The 20,662-nt window shown below is 38.8% G+C and overlaps 1 protein-coding gene across 2 annotated transcripts in view; it reads left to right on the top strand.

Annotated features, from left to right (window-relative positions):
• The window catches only part of LeuRS-m (Leucyl-tRNA synthetase, mitochondrial), a 144,391-nt gene that overhangs the window by 112,906 nt on the left and 10,823 nt on the right, over positions 1–20,662 (top strand). For both annotated transcript variants that reach the window (XM_067145231.2, XM_067145230.2), the window contains exon 9: positions 12,655–12,902. In XM_067145231.2, coding sequence (XP_067001332.2) covers positions 12,655–12,902 — 248 coding nt within the window. The remainder of the gene's footprint in view (positions 1–12,654; positions 12,903–20,662) is intronic.

Here is a 20,662-nt window from a genome sequence, read left to right as displayed (position 1 = left end):
TAGGGAGTCTGAAAGTGCATAGGAGATCTGAAAAAGTAATTAGCGAGTTGTTTATTGGATTTAGGAGTGAAGTATGGAAAATCTTATCTTATTCGTTGGCGAAATATGTTTGGTATGAGTAATGAAATGATGAATATGATGGTATAGATTGAGAAAAGTGTGTATTTTGTGTATTGATGTTGAAAGCATGAAAGCAATTGAAGGTTGAGGAGTGAATAGCGTGATGACATGTTGGATAATATTTGTGTGTGATATGTGTTTGGTATGTATAGTATGTGGATGAATAAGAGACGAGGGGGAGGTAAGAGCTTGGAGAGTTTATGGTGGCATAAGGCTAAGAAAAGTGGTTAATTGGTGTATAGATACTTGGTATTTGATGTTAGTAGTGTATTTCTTAGAACAGATTGGAATTACCTAGAGTTGTTATTAATTGCAGTATGGAACCCTAAACAATGCAATACTTGTGTAGTAACAGTGATAGTACATCGTACCAGATTGAGTAAGTGGAACAATGTCATTAAGAAATTTAAATGTTAGAGGACTGTCCTATGTAAACATAAAAGCCAGCGCACTCAGCATTAAACGTGATCTTGCCAGGATTTGCTAAGAGTGGAACTGTCTTCCAGACTAGCTTACTCAGGCAGGTAAATCTGGGACACGGTCAATGTTGTGTAACCTCAGTGGGTGCGCAATTGTCAAGTCAACCGACTGTCAGCTTCTGTCGATCATTTTAATTTCATTTTGCACCTTTCAGTGGCGCATTCCATTTCATTTTATTTTAGTTTGTTTTATTGTATTTAACCTTGCCATTATTTTTAATTTGCCTGTTTGTAATACCGTATTTCACGGCATAATCGTCGCCACCGCGTAATCGTCGCATCCTTTATTTTCAATACAAAAATCAGACTTTAAACCTTTAATTACATAATCGTCGCACGTCCAAATTTTGTTCACTAATCTGGTTAAAAGGTAAATGGAACTGCAACGTAAGTTGCACATGAATGCGCAATTTAAATACGTGTATGGTTTATGGGCAATTTGGCAACACAGTCACGTTTGCGACATGTTGCACAACGTATAAATAAATAATACCGGTATATGTACGACGCATGGCTTACCGGTAGACTATCGGCAGTTTGACAACGTGGTCGCGAGAGAGTGTACTATTTATTCACCACCTACATATTATGAGTTCCCATTTGAAATATGTAAGGCTGTAAGTTATCGCTTATCGGCAACGTCGCCAGGAAATACCGGCTAGGTAGGTTGAATGGACCTCGAACCAGCCCTCAGATACAGGTAAAATTCCCTGACCCGGCCGTGAATTGAACCCGAGGCCTCCGTGTAAGAGGCAAGCACGCTACCCCTACACCATGGGGCCGGCTCCTGTGTTATTGCGCACGAAGTGAAATCCAAGATGATAACGCAGATTTCCACGGAATTATTCAGCCGAATTATTTACGATGTCTCAGTTGTCATCGCTAGACTCTTATCTTACTACTACGTCATAAGTGTCCGGGCATGTGATGAAAACTTTTATCCAAGCAGTCAAGATAATTATTATCCAATGCTATTAAAGTTTTATTTTATAAACTCGTCAGTAATGTAATGTAAAATCATCAATAACTGGGAAGAAATATTAACCTAATTACCGTATGTTTGAAAGAAATTGAAAAAAATGAATGTTTGTTACTGACGTCTCGGAATACAGTCAACTATACAGTAGATTTACACCGCGCTAGCTAGAGCTCCGGTTTGCGAGCTTTGCGCAAGCGCAGTAGTGTGTCGCAACCAACGAGTTAAACTGATAAATTGTTGCATGCTTCCTTGCTGCCTAACAGTATTGGCTGCTCTGGAATGGACAGATCACAGATGCATTCATTTGTTTCAGATTTACGTGATTACTGTAGACATGTGTGCGTGAGAATTTAAGTTTTTAATTTGTGTTTTGGGTGTTTGCAGAAATAATTTGTTTTAATAGTGAACAATTACGGAAAGTCATTTATATCGCAAAACATTAACGTGTGAAGCATTTATAAGCGATTATGGGTAAATATAGAAACTATTCTGCGGGCTTCAAGCTAAGCGTAATTGCCTTCACTGAACAGCACGGGAACAGAGCTGCAGAAAGAAAATTTTCTGTGAGTGAAAAGTTGGTGCGTGACTGGCGGAAAGTAAAAAAACAAGCTAAAAAGCACAAACCCTTCTAGATGCGCGTTTAGAGGTCCTAAAACAGGGAAGTTTCGTATAATTGACGAAGAAGTGTTTAGGTACGTCAGTGAAATACGTAACAATGGCTGCAGTGTATCATATGAAATGTTACAAATTAAGGGACAAGGGGTAGCGCGCAAACACAACATACCGGTAACTCAGTTTAAGGCGACTCGTGGGTGGATTAAGGGGTTCATGCGACGACACTATCTGTCAGTGCGAAGGAGAACAACACTAAGCCAAAAGTTGCCTGCTGATTACACGGACAAGATTGTAAATTTTCACCGATTTGTCATACGTTTGTGCAAGGAAACTTCGTACTTGCTTTCTCAAATCGGTAATGCCGATCGGACTCCAATCTTTTTTGATATGCCTCGCAACAGCACTATTGCGCTAAAAGGATCACGGAGTGTATTAATGAAAACCAGCGGTAGTGAGAAGTTGCGATGCACGGCAATGCTAGCCATTACAGCTGACGGGAGAAAGTTGCCGCCTTACATCATTTTCAAGAGGAAAACGATGCCTAAGAATATACAGTTTCCCCGTGGAATTCATGTACGAGTGCAACCAAAGGGTTGGATGGACGTAGAACTCATGCTGGACTGGGTTAAAACTGTGTGGAATAGAAGACCTGGTGCACTACTAAAACAACCAGCTCTGCTTGTTTTAGATAGTTTCCGAGGTCACCTCGTGAACGAAGTGAAGCAAATTCTCACTACAAATAAGACACGACAGATAGTCATTCCTGGTGGCCTAACATCTGCTTTGCAGCCACTAGACGTATGTGTTAATAAACCCTTTAAAGACCACTTACGTCGATTTTACAACGAGTGGATGATGAGCGGCGATCAGCAATTGACGCCCGCCGGAAATATCAGGCATCCACCCTTGGACTTGTTATGCTCGTGGGTGAAGAAGAGTTGGGATCTTATACCACCTGAACTAGTCTCCAAGAGCTTCAAAAGGACTGGGATTTCGAATGCACTAGACGGTTCCGAAGATGACGCAGTGTGGCAGGGAGACGAAGAATCTGATACTGGTATTAACAGAGGCGAGGACGGCGCATCAGATAACGAAACCTGCGATAGCGACACCGAAGATTTGGAATAAATTGCGTACCGGTAAGTCCGCATTTCACAACAAAGCGATAATTTTTTGCAAGTGTAATATTTTAACTTTAATACTCAAATTAATGACAAATTAACTTAATACGTTCATTTTTATTTTCAGGTTGGAAAAACGTTCGCCGAATTGTTGCGAAAAATTATGAATTTTGTTTTAGACTATTTATTTTGATGTATAAACGCGAGTATTACGTGCATCTTAAATTTGTATCAAATACAATTTAGTTATAAATACATTTTTTGAGTAATACAAATACTGGTATTAAATATTCATCGTATAATGGTCGCACTCTACAATTTTTTTCGAAAATTTTGGTATAAAAAGTGCGACGATTATGCCGTGAAATACGGTATATGTGCCGTTAATGGCGCAGTGCCAGGGTCATCAGATCTCCGGTAAGGAGTTGTGCATGGCCATTTATCAATATCTGTTGTTCATATCATTGTAGTTTAAATCTGGCTATAGGCTGGATAGTGTTATTTTTCTCATTTAACAGATCAATTTGGTATTTGTATACTGTAGGTCTGGGGAAAAAAAAAAAAAAATAAAAAAAAATAAATGAATAAATAAATATATAAATAAATAAGTAAATGTATATATGAAGGATTCTGGAAACTTACTCTAAGGTTTTATTATCCAGATACATGTAGAGACATTACGAATGTTGTAGATGTTTCCATGAGTGTTGGCAAAATATAAACAAATGTTCGAGTACCCATTAGACTAGCTGGTCGATCGATGTTTCGAGTATGTTCCATTAGAGTGTTGTAAGAACTCTTCCAGAAGTCGATCATTCTAGATGGTTGATCGAGTAGTATAAATATCGAGCTGTCAGTCAGTGAGACAGTCTGAGTGTTGGACTCGAGTGAGTGAGGAGGTGAATTCAAGAGAGGGCATGTTATAGTGCGCGAGTCAGTGTTGTTGATATCTGTACGGGTCAGAATCGACTTCAGGGTGCTCCGCTATTGAGTGCTGTATGTAGTGTCATTTGCTACTGTGTATAATTGTGTGTTGTGATGTACAGTGTAAATAAAGTCATTTATATAAGGAAGTGAATGTGTTCTCATGTGATATTTATCTACGCCAAATAAAATCGCATCGCAGAACGATAGTATATCTGGAATGATACAACGAAAGAGAAAATGAGATTAGAGCTAAAAGAGAGGGGAGATATTTTAAGGGTAGAAATTGAGAGGACGTTGGAAGGAAATGACATGGATAAGGTTCTAAAATTAATAGAACTCCCAGTATGGAAGGTGGGAAAGAAAGTGAAGATAAGAGAAGGGAGAAATAATAACAGAGTCACGGGGTGGTTTAATGAAGGCTGTAGGAGGAAACGAGAGGTTGTAATGACAGCTCTAGCGGAGTTTAAGAAGGGAGGGAAACAAGAAAAGAGGGAGGAATATTGTGAATTAAGAAGAGATTACAAGAAGTTACTAAATGAGAAAAAGAAATTTTGGAAAGAGGCGGAAGCAGAAAGAATAAACGGATATTGCAAAGAGAAGAGATTTGAGAGGATTGGGGAATCTATAAATAAGATAGAGAACAAGACCAATGGGAAGGAAAGAAATATAGGGGAAAATGAGTGGGTAAGATGTTTTAGAGGTCTTTTGGGAGGAAGAGAAAACTGGCATGGGGAAATGGGCAAGACATATATCGTAAGAGAACTAGAAGTAGGAATACAGATACTAGATGAGATAATAAACCAGAAAGTAATTAGGGTGTTAAGTAAAGCAAGGACAAATGCAGCAGGTGGTGTGAACGGTATTACGAACAAGGCATGGAAGGAAGTGGGGGCAAATGAAACGATGTTGAAGTTGATGGTTAAATTTTTTAACAGGATGTTGGAAACTGTGAAATTTCCTAGTGAGTGGAGAAAAGGGGTATTATGTCCAATTTATAAGAATAAAGGGGTTAGAAGTGATCCTAATAATTATAGAGGAATAACACTCCTTGACTCGTTGTCGAAGGTGTATACAGGGATCTTAGCCAATAGGATTAAAAATTGGGCAGAGCAGTATGGGAGGATATCGGAGTATCAGAATGGGTTTAGGAAAGGGAGGAACTAGGTGAATAATGTGTGGATTTTGGATACTTTGATTACGAAGTATGTGAGGATAGCAGGGATGAGATTATATGTAGCAGCGATTGATTTAGAAAAAGCCTTTGATGCAGTGAGTCAGGAGGCTGTCAAAGAAAATGAGGGCGGCAATAGAAGGAATATATGAGAAAGTACTGGTGATGATTAAATTACAGGGAGGAGAGTTGAGGAAGTGTATTGAGTCGAAGATGGGAGTGAGACAAAGTTGTGAGCTGTTACCGATATTATTTTAATTGTTTATAAATAATATTTTAGAGAGACATGGAGGAGAGCGGTGGCAATGACCTTGGATAGGGAAGCAGGAGGTACTGGGCCTGCTGTTTGCAGATGATCTATTGATCTTGGCACTAACAGCAAGTGGGTTGCAAAGAGGGTTAAATGAGATTGTTGAATATACTAGAAGAGGGTCACTTAGAGTAAATGTAAGGAAGATGCAGATAATGATATGTAGGAAAAGGAAAGCCAGAAAAGAAAAGAAAGTTTGGATGGTAGTGCAGGAAGAAATCAGACCTGGGGAAAAAATTGAGTATTTAGGTGTAATAATTAGTAATAACGGATCATGGAAAGATCAGTGTAGGAGGGCCAAATTAAAGGAAAGGGGAGCACTTGCGGCAGTGGGGATATTAGAAAAATTCCTGGGTATAAAGTACAAAATTCAGAAAATGGTGTTCCAGTCACTGGTAAAAGGCAAAATGTTATTTGGGGTAGAAGTATGGGGATTGGAGGAGGGTAGGAAGGAACTAAACCAAGCAGTGGCAAAATTTAGAAAGATTATGATGGATGTTCCAGACTGTACTGTAAATGTGGGAGCTAGATTAGTATGTAAAGAATCGATGGAAATTACAATAGCTAAGAGAGTGATTAAGTACTGGATAAGATTAGAAGAAGGGAAGTATAAAAAAGAGATCACAAAACATAAGGTTAGGGGAATTAAGGGTGTGCGGGATGGGGGGTGAGGGAAGAATGGACATGGAAAAGGGTAAAGGGGAGAGTATCAGATATAGAAAGACAGAGTTTAATAATGGAATGTAGGGAGAGAGACTCGCTATCAGTATTAAACAAATTGGTGGAAACAACAAACCTGAGAACCTAATTTGAGGGCAGAAGGGATAAAAGGTGATGGGTAATGAGAGTTCCGTAAAACAGGGGCTGGGTAGGACAAGAAAATAAGGATAGATGTATTGTGTTGTGTGGGGAGGGTTGGTCAGACCTACATATATTTAACCAATGCAGAGCCTTAGATGAGATTAAAAAGAAAGTGCTGAATAAGAAAGATATAGAAAAAGTAGAATAGAGTTAAAAGATGACAGCATGGTTGTGTAGAGAGTGGGAGGGAGGAACAAACATATCAGAATATTTAAATGCGGTTAGAGCCAAAGTTTTAAAGAAATTGAGGGAATAGCAGGTAGAGTGGCGAGAGTGAAAAGGGGACAATAAAAAGAGGAGAGAGAAAGGGATAAGAGGAGGGAAAGAAAGAAGGAGAAGGGAGGGCTGCAGTTATGTTTAGAAAAGGGGATAGGAGGCGAGAGAAGCATGGGGAAATGCGAGGAAGATAGAAGATAAGCAAAATGGCGAGTTGAATATGGAAATGAAGTCTTCAGAGAAAGAGGTAGTAAGATTTAGATGAATGTGTTTAGTAAGAAGAGATTTGTATATATTGGTAAAAGAATGTATTAAGAGACGAGTAGGTAATATCTAGATAGGGGTGAGGATGGAAAACCTTGTAATAAAGAGGAATTAGATAGGAGAAAGAAGGCTGGCAGAATAACTAAAGAGGTTGTATAAATATTAAGTTGAACGAAATGTGCAATTAGTGAGTGGATTGTAGAGTATAAGATGTAAATAAGGTGGACGAACTGTAAGAAGATGGTGTAAATTAGTAGAGAAGTAAGGAAACTATTGGTATGTTTGTAAGGACGGTGTTGTGAATGAAAATGAATTCTTCAGAGAAGAGGTAGTATGATTTAGACGAATATGTTATATATAATGTAGATACAATAAGAAGGGATTTGTATATATTGGTAAAGGAATTTATTAAGAGATGAGTAGGTAATATCTAGCTAGGGGTGAGGATGGAAAACCTTGTTATAAAGAGGAATTAGATAACAGAAAGAAAGTTAAGAGAGTAACTGTACAGAGGTTGTATAAATATTAAGTTTATGGTGCTGTTCAAGGAAATGTGCAATTAGTGAGTGGATTGTAGAGTATGAGACATAAATAAGCTGGGAGAACTGTATGAAAATGGTGTAAATTAGTAGAGAAGAAGGAAACTATTGCTATGTTTGTAAGGTTGGTGTTGTAAACTGTGGAGAGAGCACGATGAATGTTGGATGTGTATCTAGAGTAGTCGACTAGGAAGATGGATTGAGCAAGACTTTGATAAGGAGGTAGAGTATCTTGCCCAGAGGAATGGCGATATGCACTGAGCAAGATGATAGTCAGTAGAATGAGTGTTATATTTATACAAGGTAGATATTATAAGAAAAGATTTGTAATATTGATAATGGAATGGATTAAGTGTCTGGCGGTAATATTTTGAGCGGGGGGATGTGAAAGGCTTTGTAAAAGTAGAAAGGAGAAGGGAGGCTGAGAGAGCAAATGTAAAAAGGTGTATAAATATTAAATTTATGGCAAAGTTTAAGAAAATGAACAATTAGTGTGTGGATTGTCGAGGACAAGATGTAAATAAGGTAGAAGAAGTATATGATGTAAGTGAGAAAGAGCAGACTGGAAGATACAGGATGGGGAGCGGGTGGCATAAGAGGTGAAAGGGTGGGGTGGGACTGACCCACCCCAAGGTTAAAAAGATTAAGCATGTCCGCACGTGGGGAAACAGGAGAAGCAAGGATAGGTGGTGGCAATGTGAAAGAAAGGTGACTCGTATGTAGGGTGACCAGATGTCCTGCTTTTCGCAGGATACTCCTTTTTTTAACACCGTATCCTGCGGTCTGCGAAGAGGCTCGAAAATTGTATAAATATCCTGCTTTTTATAAAATATCCTGAGAAAATACTGCAAAATATTTTTGCATTATAAATGGTTTAATTTCTTTTGCAGAATATGGTATATGTAATTAATGTTTTAAACGAATGAAAGGGAATGAAAAATAATAAATATTTAATTTAAGATGGCTACAGCTTCAAATATAAACACTCCTGTTTCCGGTTATCGTTGCGGTCGTTACTTTCACGACGGGAAGAGCAGTTTGGAGCAGTGTAGTTGTGTACTGAGAAGCTGCTGGCTGGCACTGGCGTTGTGACAACAGCTCTTTTTTCACGGCTTTGAGTATAACGTAGGCAACAGTACTGGTGATTATCCAGATGATCAGGTAGTGTGGTTTAAGCTAGCCGTGGTAATCATGCCGAAAGTTAAAGGTAAATGTGTACTAAATGCCGAATTGCAGTTTCTACCCGTTTATAGTACCAGTTAAATCGAAAAGCGACGTTCGCTGCACCAAATGTTCAGCTTTGTTTTCAATAGCAAACGGCGGGAAAAGCGAGATTGTACGACATTTGGATACTAAGAAGCACAAACTCGCTGACAATGCTGCTGCATCCAGCTCATTTCTCACTACTTTCTTTCGAGGAGCTGAACTGGGGTCAGCTGAACAGAAATTGGCAGCTTCTGAAGGCAGTTTTGCATTCCATACTGTTAAACATAACCAAACATTTCGCTCGGCAGACTGCACATCTAAACTGCTTCAGAAGTGTTTCGAACCAAAATATTCGTGTTCTAAGACAAAGTGTGAAGCTATTGTCACTAATGTGATTAGTCCATTTGCGATATCTGAAGTGAAAAAGGACTTGGAAAATGTGAACTATGTCTCGGTCTACACAGACTCTTCAAATCATAAATCCACCAAACTTTTCCCCATTCTTGTTCGCTATTTTATTTACAACAAGGGGGTACAGGTAAAATTGTTGGATTTTGAAGAACAGGTAGGGGAAACTGCTGACATTATTTCGTCATTTGTCCTGAAAATGCTAAATGATTTTCATCTTGAAAGGGAAGTGGTTGGACTTTGTGCAGACAACACTAATACTAACTTCGGTGGCTCATCTCGGAAAGGTTCTAAAAATGTTTATTCCATCGTGCAGAAGTCTCTTGAGAAATCGATTGTTGGTGTTGGTTGCAGTGCTCACATAGTCAACAATGCAATACAAACTGCTGTGGACTGTCTTCCAGTTTGTGTTCAAAGTGTAGTGCAAAAAAATCTACTCATATTTTCACATTTACACTGTACGTGAGGCCTCCTTGATTGAGTTTTGTGATTTTGTCGAAATTGAGTATTCCAAAGTTCTTGGTTTCAGTAGAACAAGGTGGCTTTCCTTGTTACCTTCCATTGAACGAGTACTGAAGTTGTATCCGGCCCTGAAATCATATTTTGAATCACAAAGTAGGTGTCCAACTGTAATCAAACAGTTCTTTGATGATCCCTTGTTTGAGGTGTGGTTGAATTTTGTGCATACTCAAGCAGCAATTTTTCACAGTGTTATTCAGTTATTAGAGGGGCAACATGTTGTTATGTTGGATGCTTGTAAAGTACTTGAGGATCTCAGGAAAAAGCTCTCAAATAGGCTAGACTGTGCGTTTGTACCCTCAGTTGTTCAATCTAAACTAAAGAACCTTGAAAATGATGGCTTAGTTAATGTTTCACATTTCAAGAAAAATGTTGAAATATTTTACTCCACTTGCTTGGAATACTTAGACCAGTGGACTTTTCATTTTTCTGAACTCAGTGTGTTAATTTGGGCAGATCTTAATTCTGTGTTCGAATGGAGTGATGTACATAGGTCATTAGATTTTATACTTGAGTATACTTGGAAAGACATATATGATACAATGCTTTTTGATGAGATTGTTAATGTCAGGGAATATGTCACAGTTACTAAGGTAAAGGAATGGAATTCGTCTCGTACACCAACTCATTTGAGGTGGGTGGAAATATTCACTAATTTTGAAGATAGGAATATTGGCTTGAGGAATATAGGTGATATTGTAGAATTTGTGTTATGCTTGCCTGCAACAAATGCTCCTACAGAACGGGTATTTTCATTAATGAACAATCTTTGGACAGATGAAAATTCCAGGCTAAAGCCTGAAAATTTAAAACACATGGTAATCACTAGGTGCAACTTGGATTATAACTGCGTAGAGTTTTATGACATACTGCGTGGCAACTTAAAGTTGTTGAAGACAATTCATTCAAATGAAAAGTACGAGAGCCTGTCACAGTGACTTCACACTGCAATGTGTTAATGTAACACTGAACACTGTGTGTTGTAATGTAAACAAATGTAATAGCATAATAGGTTAGTAGATTAATAAAATTTTGTAATTTTTGTTATTGGAACATATTACTTCCTTTTTATAGCATCTAAAAATCACATTAAAAAAAGAAGTTTTATCATGCTGTAGTGAGTAATAATGTATGATTCGTTCTATACTTTTTACGCTTGGTACCGTTTAACAGGAACGAGAAAAATTGGCGATCAAGTTCGCTGCTAGATCATATTTACGATCAGGTCCTGCTTTTTGTCTCTGGATATCTGGTCACCCTACTCGTATACAACAGGCTGAACAGTCGATAAGAACGTGACGGGTCGCATGATGGATTGGTTTTCGCCTCATGTGATCTGCCATGCAAAGAATGGGAGGGAAGACATCTGACCCACGAGGCGTGGCTGGGAGTGGTGTCACGGGCTGGACGGGCAGTTGCCCTTACTAGGAGGATTCCACGACCAGCCAGTTCTTTTAAATTAGTTTTAGGCAGTAGAATACCTAGTTAGGACAGTCTAGATGTAGGGGTTGCCCTAACATGTGAACTGGTCATCCACCCATGTTGGAGGCAGCTTAGTTGATTTAGCTAGGGGTGGTGCCTTGCATGTTGTCTGGTATCCTGCCCATGTGGGGGGCCACCAAGTTAGTTTTAAGATTAGAGGGTTGTAGGGTGGGCTCTTATATTTGGACTGGTCATCTGCCCATGAAAGGGGCCGCTTAGTATTGTAGTTCAGGTAGCATTTTATATGTGGTGCTGGAGATCCGCGCATGTGTGAGATGCTACAGAGTAGAGTAATAGAGTGTAATTTAGGCATAGAAGATTTAGATTAAATTAGTTATAGATTTAGTAGTAGTTAACCAGTTAGTATAGCCATGTACTATTTTCTTTATTCCCTTATACTGATGGTTTGTAGCTATGGTGGGGTAATAAAGATGTAATGTAATGTAATGACCAGGTGGCATCAACTCAGAAAACTTGCATTTCAGCAGCTGATACCATAAAATAATATTATTAATTTATTAGTTATTCTGCACTACAGTTATTTTTGTAAAAAGCTGTTAATAGTTGCCACTACAACTACCTCACCATTTCAGGCTGTCACCTACAAACTCCTAGTTAGTTTGCATTCAGAAGATAGTGGGTTTGAACCCCACTGTCAGCAGCCCTGAAGATGGTTTTCTGTGTTTGCCCATTTTCACACCAGGCAAATGCTGGGACTATTCCTTAACTAAGGCCATGGTCTCTTCCTTCCCATTCCTAGCCCTATTGTTTTCCATCATTGCCATGAGACTTATGTGTGTTGATGCGATGTAAAGCAAATTGTACAAAAAAATTAAAAGTAAATCCTAGCTACACATGCAGTCAACTTCTTCGATGTGTAATCAATAGTGATATTCTCATTTTGCACTTGCTCAGCATGATTTCTATTCATCCTTGATTGAGTTTTTGCTGTTTGTTAATAGTATCCAGTCAGTGCATTTTATAATGATATACAAAAGCATCCTAGTGTCTGTACGAAAACTTTTGACTTCAGGCCTCTTTAAGTGCAGATATTTCTTTTGAATCTCATCCAATAAGTGTTTGTGTTTCTGCTGTATTGTTCCAGTAACATTATTCTTTTGCTATAGTAACTTATCAGCCAATGTACAGTAACCTACGTAAAGAAACGCATGTACACGTGGTACTCTGACTAGAGTGTTGAAAGAGCAAGCTGTCTTCATGTCAGGTTGCTCTGAAATTCAGAGTGGAGCAATAATTTTTAAGCTCAAGTGCTTATCAACAAAGGAGTATTCAAGGATATGAAGATTATTGGAGAATCATGTGAAATAAAGCTTTTTGGATTTTGTCTCTTGTTACTACTACTTCTACTACTGCTACTACTACTTCTACTTCTGCTACTACTACTACTACTACTACTACTACTATTCTCTTTTGCAGCCTTTCCAGGCATCCTTAAGTGGCAGAATCGGTTATGGCTGACCATGCGCAGTTTTCTTGATGCACGTTCTAAGTCTGATTCACCTTCTGTGAAGAAAAAGCTCAGTCCAGCTGAATTTGACAAACACGAGGAGAAGATGTGGGACAGTCGTAACTATTATGTGAAAGGAGTGAACTTCAACTATTCTGTGTCGTATCAGCTCAGTGTTGCCATTTCTAAAATGCAGGGACTGACTAACAGCTTACGGGTAAGTACAAAATACAATGATTTAAAGTGGAGTTGATAGAACATTCATATTAGTTACATTATGAATTTGCTTTCTAGAGGATGTACTGTATTCCATTCAGGTCCATGGCTGAATGATTTGAGTCATGGCCTTTGGTCCTTGAGGCCCCAGGTTCATTCCCAGCTGAATGAAGAGATTTTAATCTTAAATGGTTAATTCCCTTGGCTTGAAGACTTGATGTTTGTGCTGTCCGTAACATTCTTACTACTTACGCATCGCACAGAACACACTATCCACCACCACAGTAACAGGCAGTTTCCCATGTATAGCAGATGCTGCCCACCCTCATCAGAGGGTCTGCCTTACAAGGGCTGCACCAGGCTAGCAATAGTTACATGAAATACTCATTATTGGATATATTCTGATAGAAACAGTAAACTTCTGCAAAAATTATCACTTACTGTATAATTATGGACTTTCTCCTCACTTTAGAGGCTGTTTACATATGAAATTTAAACATCATTTATCATGTGTTTTAAACTATACCTGAAGACTAATGTATAGTATGATAAGTTGATTTATTCAAAGGAGGCCTCAACATCAGATAACTGACATGGTTTTCTGTTTGCTAAATCCTAAATTGAGCATCGCCATATCAGAGAACTAGGTCAATAAAAATTTACAATTAAATTATGAGCACAGTCCAGTTAGTATTGCAAACTGTACAATAATAATTGTGGATAAACATATTAGTTACAGTTCTAATGAGGTACAATTACACGCATTCTTTTCTTATAACAGATCTATATAAATAATGGAAAGGAACAAAAAAGTTACAAGCCAAGTCACGTACAGGAAGATAGGGATGAAAAAGAACATAAACTTGGATAAACACAATGACAAGTCATTGCAATATGATAACCAAATCTACCAATTATCATTGTTCTGCATTCAGGGCTGTTGCCCCGGTTGCAGGTTCCTCAACAGTTGCAGAAAGGAGTCTTTTCACCTTCAATGTTTGTCATACACTCATGTTCATAAAAACAGAACACCTTGAAAGACTAGAGATAGGAAGTTCATATTCACAGGATATGTTCATTAATATGTTCTGCAGAAACAGTTAGCATTTCAGTCACCTAGGTTCACCATATGTCCTGTTGCCTAGTAGGCACTGGGTCCTCCATAGGCACTGACAATTTGTTCCATGCGTAATGGCATATAAGGCACGAATGAGGCGTTCTGAGGTATAGCCATCCATGCTGCATTCACCTGGTTCCACAGGTCAACTTTGGTGGTTGGCATTGGGTCACAGCACTGTACCCGTCGTTTCACGACATCCCACACATTTTTGATTGGCGACAAGTCCTATGATTGGGCGGGCCAGGGCAACAGTCTGACATCCTGTGACAACTAGAAGGCACGTGTTCGTGCAGCAACATGTGATTGCACATTGTCCTGCTGAAATATGGCGTCTGGGGTGTCGTGCAGAAAGGGTATGGCTACGGGTCACAGGATGTCATTCACATAGGTCAAACTGGTCACAGTGCCCTGGACATGCACCAACTGTGATTTGTGGATGTATCCAATAGCACCCCATACCATATGGCCTTGAGTTGGCGCCGTATGTCTTGTGCGAATGCAGTCAATATGCTGCCTCTCCCCCTGGCTGTGGCGAACCAAAATGCGGCCATCATTTTCAAACAAACAAAACCGGGATTCATCTGAAAACAGTATCTGCTGCCATTCCTGTCCCCAGTGTCGTCATTCCATACACCATTGCAGTCTAGCATATTTATGCACATTAGTCAAAGGTAGGCAGAGAAGTGGACTACACACCAGTAACCCACACCGTAATAAACAGCGACGGACTGTCAATCCTAATAGTGTATGATGTGTTACACTCTTCCACTGTTGCGCCAGAACTGAGGAGGATGCTGGTCTGTCCTGCAGTGCCATTCGGATGAAGTGTCGATCTTCTCGGGAGGGGGTCTGGGTGGTGTGGCCTTCTGTGAACCATTGTGTACACACTCGTTGCACTGCCGATACACTTCATCCCACATGAGCAGCAGTTTCCCAGACGAATGCATTACGTTCTCTCATGCCAACAATGCGCCCTCTTTCAAACTCACTCATTTGATGGTACGGTTCTCGCATATGTCTGCGAGTCATCCTGCACATCTGCTCAAGTCACACTGATCCAATACCTTCGGTTTATAGGGACAACGAGAGCCGCACGCACATTTTACCAGTCGGTGGTGGTGACCCGTGATATTGATGTGGACCTTGAACCCGAGAGCCAACATGGTTCAAATGCTAATCATTTCTTCAGAACATACTAGTGCAGATGTCCTGTGAATATGAACGTCCTATTTCTAGTCTTTCAAGGTGTCCTGGTTTTTATGAACAATAGTGTATATTTCTATATCATTTACCACCTGCATTCAACTTTATATCTCTTCCCTTTGCCTACCTTTATTTGGCTTTTTCCTATCGTACAGTTCCCCATTTCAGAACTGAAGATCTATCAAGAAGACCCCTCAATGAATGTTTCATGCCTTCTCTCCTGATGAAGCTAAGAAGCGGAAACAAGCTCACTGTGGGCTGAGAAGATGTGGAGATAGTTCTTGTCCTTTTGTGTTTTCATGTTTGTCCTTGTCTGCTTTTTCTCTTACTCCCTCTTCCCACACAGATCTGTGTTTACCCTATTATGTGTTCCGTTTTCATGTTCACGTCCTTCTAAATGCAACATTACAGGTTTAATACTATGAATATTAAACTGAACCTAAGCTAGCAGGAGATATTTATGCATGTGCATTTCTTTGTCTTTTATATTCATAATGTTTGTACATCAAAGATATGAAGCTAGGAAAGAGGAGATCGCAGTGGCTTGGCTACTGGTTTTCCACCAGAGAACTGAAATTTCTATACCTGTGGATCCAAGGGTGGAATTTTCACTTGAAAGATCCTGTGGCATCAGGAAAGACATTTGGCCTTAAATCCCCTGCCAAAACCGAAAATGAGCCAACTTCTAGCAACCATCATTGGTTAAATTCCCTGGCATGAGGACTGGGCATATGTGTCATCTTCATTATCATTTCATCCTTATCACGATGTACAGGTCGCCTACGGGATCAAATCAAAAGACTTGCATCTGGCGAGCCGAAAATGTCCTCAGATACTCCCGGCATAAAAAGCCATATGCCATTTCATTTTTTACCTGAAGAAAGTTCTTACAGAAAGCTGGGGTTACCTGTCAGTAAGTTGAGGGGTTATGTAAATTGAGGAGGCCATTATTGAGAGATCTTCAATCTTTTTGTGAGAAGTGTAGGAGGAGGAAAAAGCCAGTTAACATAAGGAAAGGAAGAGAGAAATAGAATAAATGGTTATACTAGTAATTGAAAATGAAGAAAACAAGACAGATTACAAAATGAGAGATAAAACCTTACAGGATTTAGGTAAATATTCCCTTTTCTTGAGTTTACCTCACTTTCTTCTTATTTAACTCTTCCCACTTCAGGACTCAAGACTTTCAAGAATGGCCTCCTCGATGAATGTGAATACAGTAAAACCACTATAATTCAAAATCAGTTCATTCAAATTCCTGCCCAATTAGAAGAAGCTCTCATTCCCGGAAACATGAGGTACCGTTATGCATGTTATTTAAATTGTTTTATTCGAAATATGGATAATTCGTAATTTGAATGACAATGTCGATCCCATTATCGAAATTTAGACTTTTAATTCAAAACTGCCTTTACATTTTAAAAAAATAGTATTTTACAGAGTAATTTAAATTCAAAATTTCTCTGCGTCATGAAAGAACGCGTCTTCCGGAACATGCAAGAGTAGCTTTCCGCACTTTCACTCACTTTGGTGTGTTTACAGTGTGCATCATATTTGCTAAGTTCGAGCAAAATTGTAATTCTTTTGTACTCAGCGTTTTAAGGAATGCCACATTATCACGTAGCAGGTATTGTGCGGAGAAGCAGAATCCGCGAACACTGGCGATGCCGACGGTTAGCGAAAGAGCGTGGCTCATATAACTCATTCGTACGCACCGAACAATATTGTAAATGCTGATGAAACTGCATTGTTTTTTTTAATGCCGAGCCCAAACGGACTTATAGTTTTAAAGGAGAGAAGTGCAAGCCGGGAAATTATACAAGAGTGGGGGTTACTGTACTGTCCTGCAATGCACACAGAAGCGAGAGACTTCCTTCCCTCGTCATAGGAAAGTTCCATAAGCCATGATGTTTTAAGCGTGTCAGGCACTTTCTGTGCAAGTACAAGCCATCTGAAAATGCAAACAGAACAGTAGTCCAAGAGATAAAGCATTTATACAGGGAAGCCGGCATAATTTGTCCTCGTCTTTGAATCGTGTTTCTTTTTCTAACGTTGCTTGAGGTTATGTTTGTCAGTTTTTTATCCAAGTGCATTATTTGAATAATGTAAATGCACCTTGTTGGATACATTTTGGAAATAGTGTTTTCTAGGCGTTTGAAAGGTTTAAACTGAGAATCAATGTGATTGCATGCATTAATGGGTCTTAGAATACTTTGTGACACGGCAAGGGTTGGCATTTCTGAATTACAAGAGAAGTGCCATGGTGGGAAATCGTACAATGATAGAGTCACTGTACTGTGTTGTAATGCAAACAGAAGCGAATGACTTTCTCCCCTCGACATAGGAAAGTTCGATAAGCCACGACGTTTAAGGGGCATCGGGTACTTTTCGTGTTAGTACAAGGAATCTAAAATGCATACAGTACAGTAATTCAATCCAATAATGCACTTGCATAGCGGAGCCAGTATAGATTTCTCCTCGTCTTTGAAAAATGTTTTCCTTTTTTTTTTTTAAATTGTGTGAGGCTATGTTTGCCAGTGTGTTATCTGAGTGCATTATTTGAATACTGTAAATGAACCTTGCTGAACGCATTTTGGAAATAGTTTTTTTCCATGGTATTTGAAAGGTTTAAACTGTGAATCAAGGTTAATTGCATGCGGTAACGGGTCTTAGAATATTTTGTGATATGGCAAGGGTTGGCATGTCTGAATTACGAGTTGGCAGTTAATTCAAAGTCACGTAATTCAAAGTCTGATTTTTGCATTCCAATGACTTTGAGTTAATGAGGTTTCACTGCATACACTTCCCTGATGTAGCTAAGAAGCAGAAAGGAGTTGCCGTATTTCACCTCATACTCATCGCACTTTCTATACCAAATTTTTCAAAAAAATAGTAGGTTGCGACTGTTACGTGAAGAATTTAAATACCAGTATTTGTATTACTCAAAAATTTATTTATTGCATTTGATACAAGTTTAAAGTGCATATAATACTTGTGTATATACATCAAAATAATCAAAATAGTCCAAATAATAATACATAATTTATTCACAACAATTCGGAGAACATTTCTCCAATCTGAAATTAAAAGCGAACTTACTGAGTTAATTGTCATTGATTTGAGCATTAACGTTAAAATATACACTTGCAAAAAGTTATTGCATTGCTGTGAAATATGGACTTACCGGTGAACAATTTACTCCAAATCTTCTGTGTCGCTATTGCTGGTTTCAGTATCTGATGTGCCATCCTTGCCGCTGCTTATACCAATATCAGATTCTTCATCTCTCTGCCACACTGCCATCATCGTCGTATCCATCTAGTGCGTATGAAATCCCATTCCTTTTGAAGTTCTTGGAGACCAGTTCAGGTGGTATAAGGTCCCAACTCTTCATTAACCATGAGTATAACCAGTCCAAGGATGGACGCCTAATACTTCCAGAGGACTTCAATTGCTGATTGCCACTCATCATCCACTCCTAAAATAAGTGGTTTTTAAATGGTTTGTCAATGCATACGTCCAGCGGCTGCAAAGTCATATCTTATTTTCATTGAGTAGTTGCTTCACTTCGTTCATGAGGTGACCTCGGAAACTATCTAAAACGAGCACTAGTGCACCAGATCTTCTATCCAGCACAGTGGTAACGCAGTCCAGCATGAGTTTACATCCATCCAACCCTTTGGTTTTAATCATAGTTTAATTCCACGGGGAAACTGTATTTCCTTGGGCATTGTTTTCCTCTTAAAAATTATGTAAGGCAGCAACTTTCTTCCATCAGCTGTAATGGCAAGCTTTGTTAGGCATCGTAATTTCTCACTACTGCTGGTTTTCATAAATACATTCAGTGATTCCTTTAGTGCAATAGAGCTGTTGCGAGGTATATCGAAAAAAGACTGGAGCCTGATCAGCATTACCAATTTGAGAAAGTAAGTATGAAGTTTCCTGGTGCAAACATAAGACAAAACCCCTGTGGAGGGCATAGATGAAGAATATACCCACGGTATCCCTTGCCTATCATAACAGGTGACTATAAGGGGCGACCAAGGGATGATGAAATTATAACCATGAGACTACTTGTGATAAGTATCATTACGTTCGGAACACCATGGGTCAACATTACGTGTGACTAGTACGACCTTATAGTTATGAATTTCATTGGTTCCGTATTGAAGTGGGATTACAGTAAAATTAAATTCTTTCAAGGTCCACCTATTCAATACAATGACATTTTATTGTGATTCAATCACATGTCAAATGGTCAAATGGTACTAGTTTCGGCATCTATGTGCCATCATCAGCCTTAAGTACAAATTAAACAATATATATATTCCTAAAACATCTAAAACACATTTTAACACATTATAAAATACAATTACTGTAGTGATACATGAGATAAGTTAAAATTATGTTACAATTGATTGCTGTGATATAAAATTCTTAAAATTCCAGCTGTTCGTTACATAGTTCAGTCTGTGTACATCCGGGATAAGTGAATTTGTGCTGTTGTATGCTGTCTGTGTGAATGACATTTATTCCCTTGATATTAGGTGGTTCCGGGGAAGTTTATTTTGATCATGTAAGATCGTGATATAAATAAAGATGAATTCCCATTTCAATTTAAACCTTGAGCAGCATGTTAAATGTGTACACTGCTGTATTTTCCCTTTGTTGGTGAATAATTTTCTTGCCCTGTAATACTCTAATCTGTGGCCTGTTCATTCCACATGATCCATGCTCCAAATTATTGTTGTTCATATGGTAACATTATCTCCTTGTGTCTACTGCAAGTATCGCCACGGTATGCAATCCACCTGTCCACTGGTCTCTCTCTCATCATGAGGCAGCCAGCTGTCCTGAGTGGAGAAAGTAGCGCTTGATCCCTAGAGCAACTACTTGATGGCGTCTGTCGTTAACCCACCCATGACTCTCCTTAAACTGAGTTATGGGGATGTTGTTTTTGCATGCTACCTCCTATGCCTTCATTTATAACATTTCATAAGTATTTTGTAAGCTATGTAATTATTATAAATAATATCTCATCTGAAGATAAGATAGTTAGTTCTATGGAGCATTTTACATGTACAGGGGAGCTCATCCTTTTTCTCTGGACCTTCCATATTTCTGAACAGAATTGTGGTAAATTAATAATACTAATACTAAAACTAATACTAATATGATACACTGCAGCCATTGTTACATGTTTCATTGACATACACAAACATTTCTTTGTCAGTTCTTGGAAACTTTCATGTTTTAGGACCTCTAAGCACACATCTAGAATAGGAGTGCTTTTTAGCTTGTCTTTTAATTTCTGCCAATTCTGCCCCAACTTTTCACTTACTGAAAATGTCCTTTCCGCAGCTCTGTTTTTGTTCTGTTTAGCGAAGACAGCATTTAGCTTGAAGCCAACAGAATAGTTTCTATAATTACCCATGATC

Source organism: Anabrus simplex, chromosome 4 (genome assembly GCF_040414725.1).
Source record: "Anabrus simplex isolate iqAnaSimp1 chromosome 4, ASM4041472v1, whole genome shotgun sequence".
Taxonomy (NCBI): domain Eukaryota; kingdom Metazoa; phylum Arthropoda; class Insecta; order Orthoptera; family Tettigoniidae; genus Anabrus; species Anabrus simplex.
The sequence above is the reverse complement of the archived record's forward strand: the minus strand, read 5'-3'. Positions and strand labels throughout refer to the sequence as shown.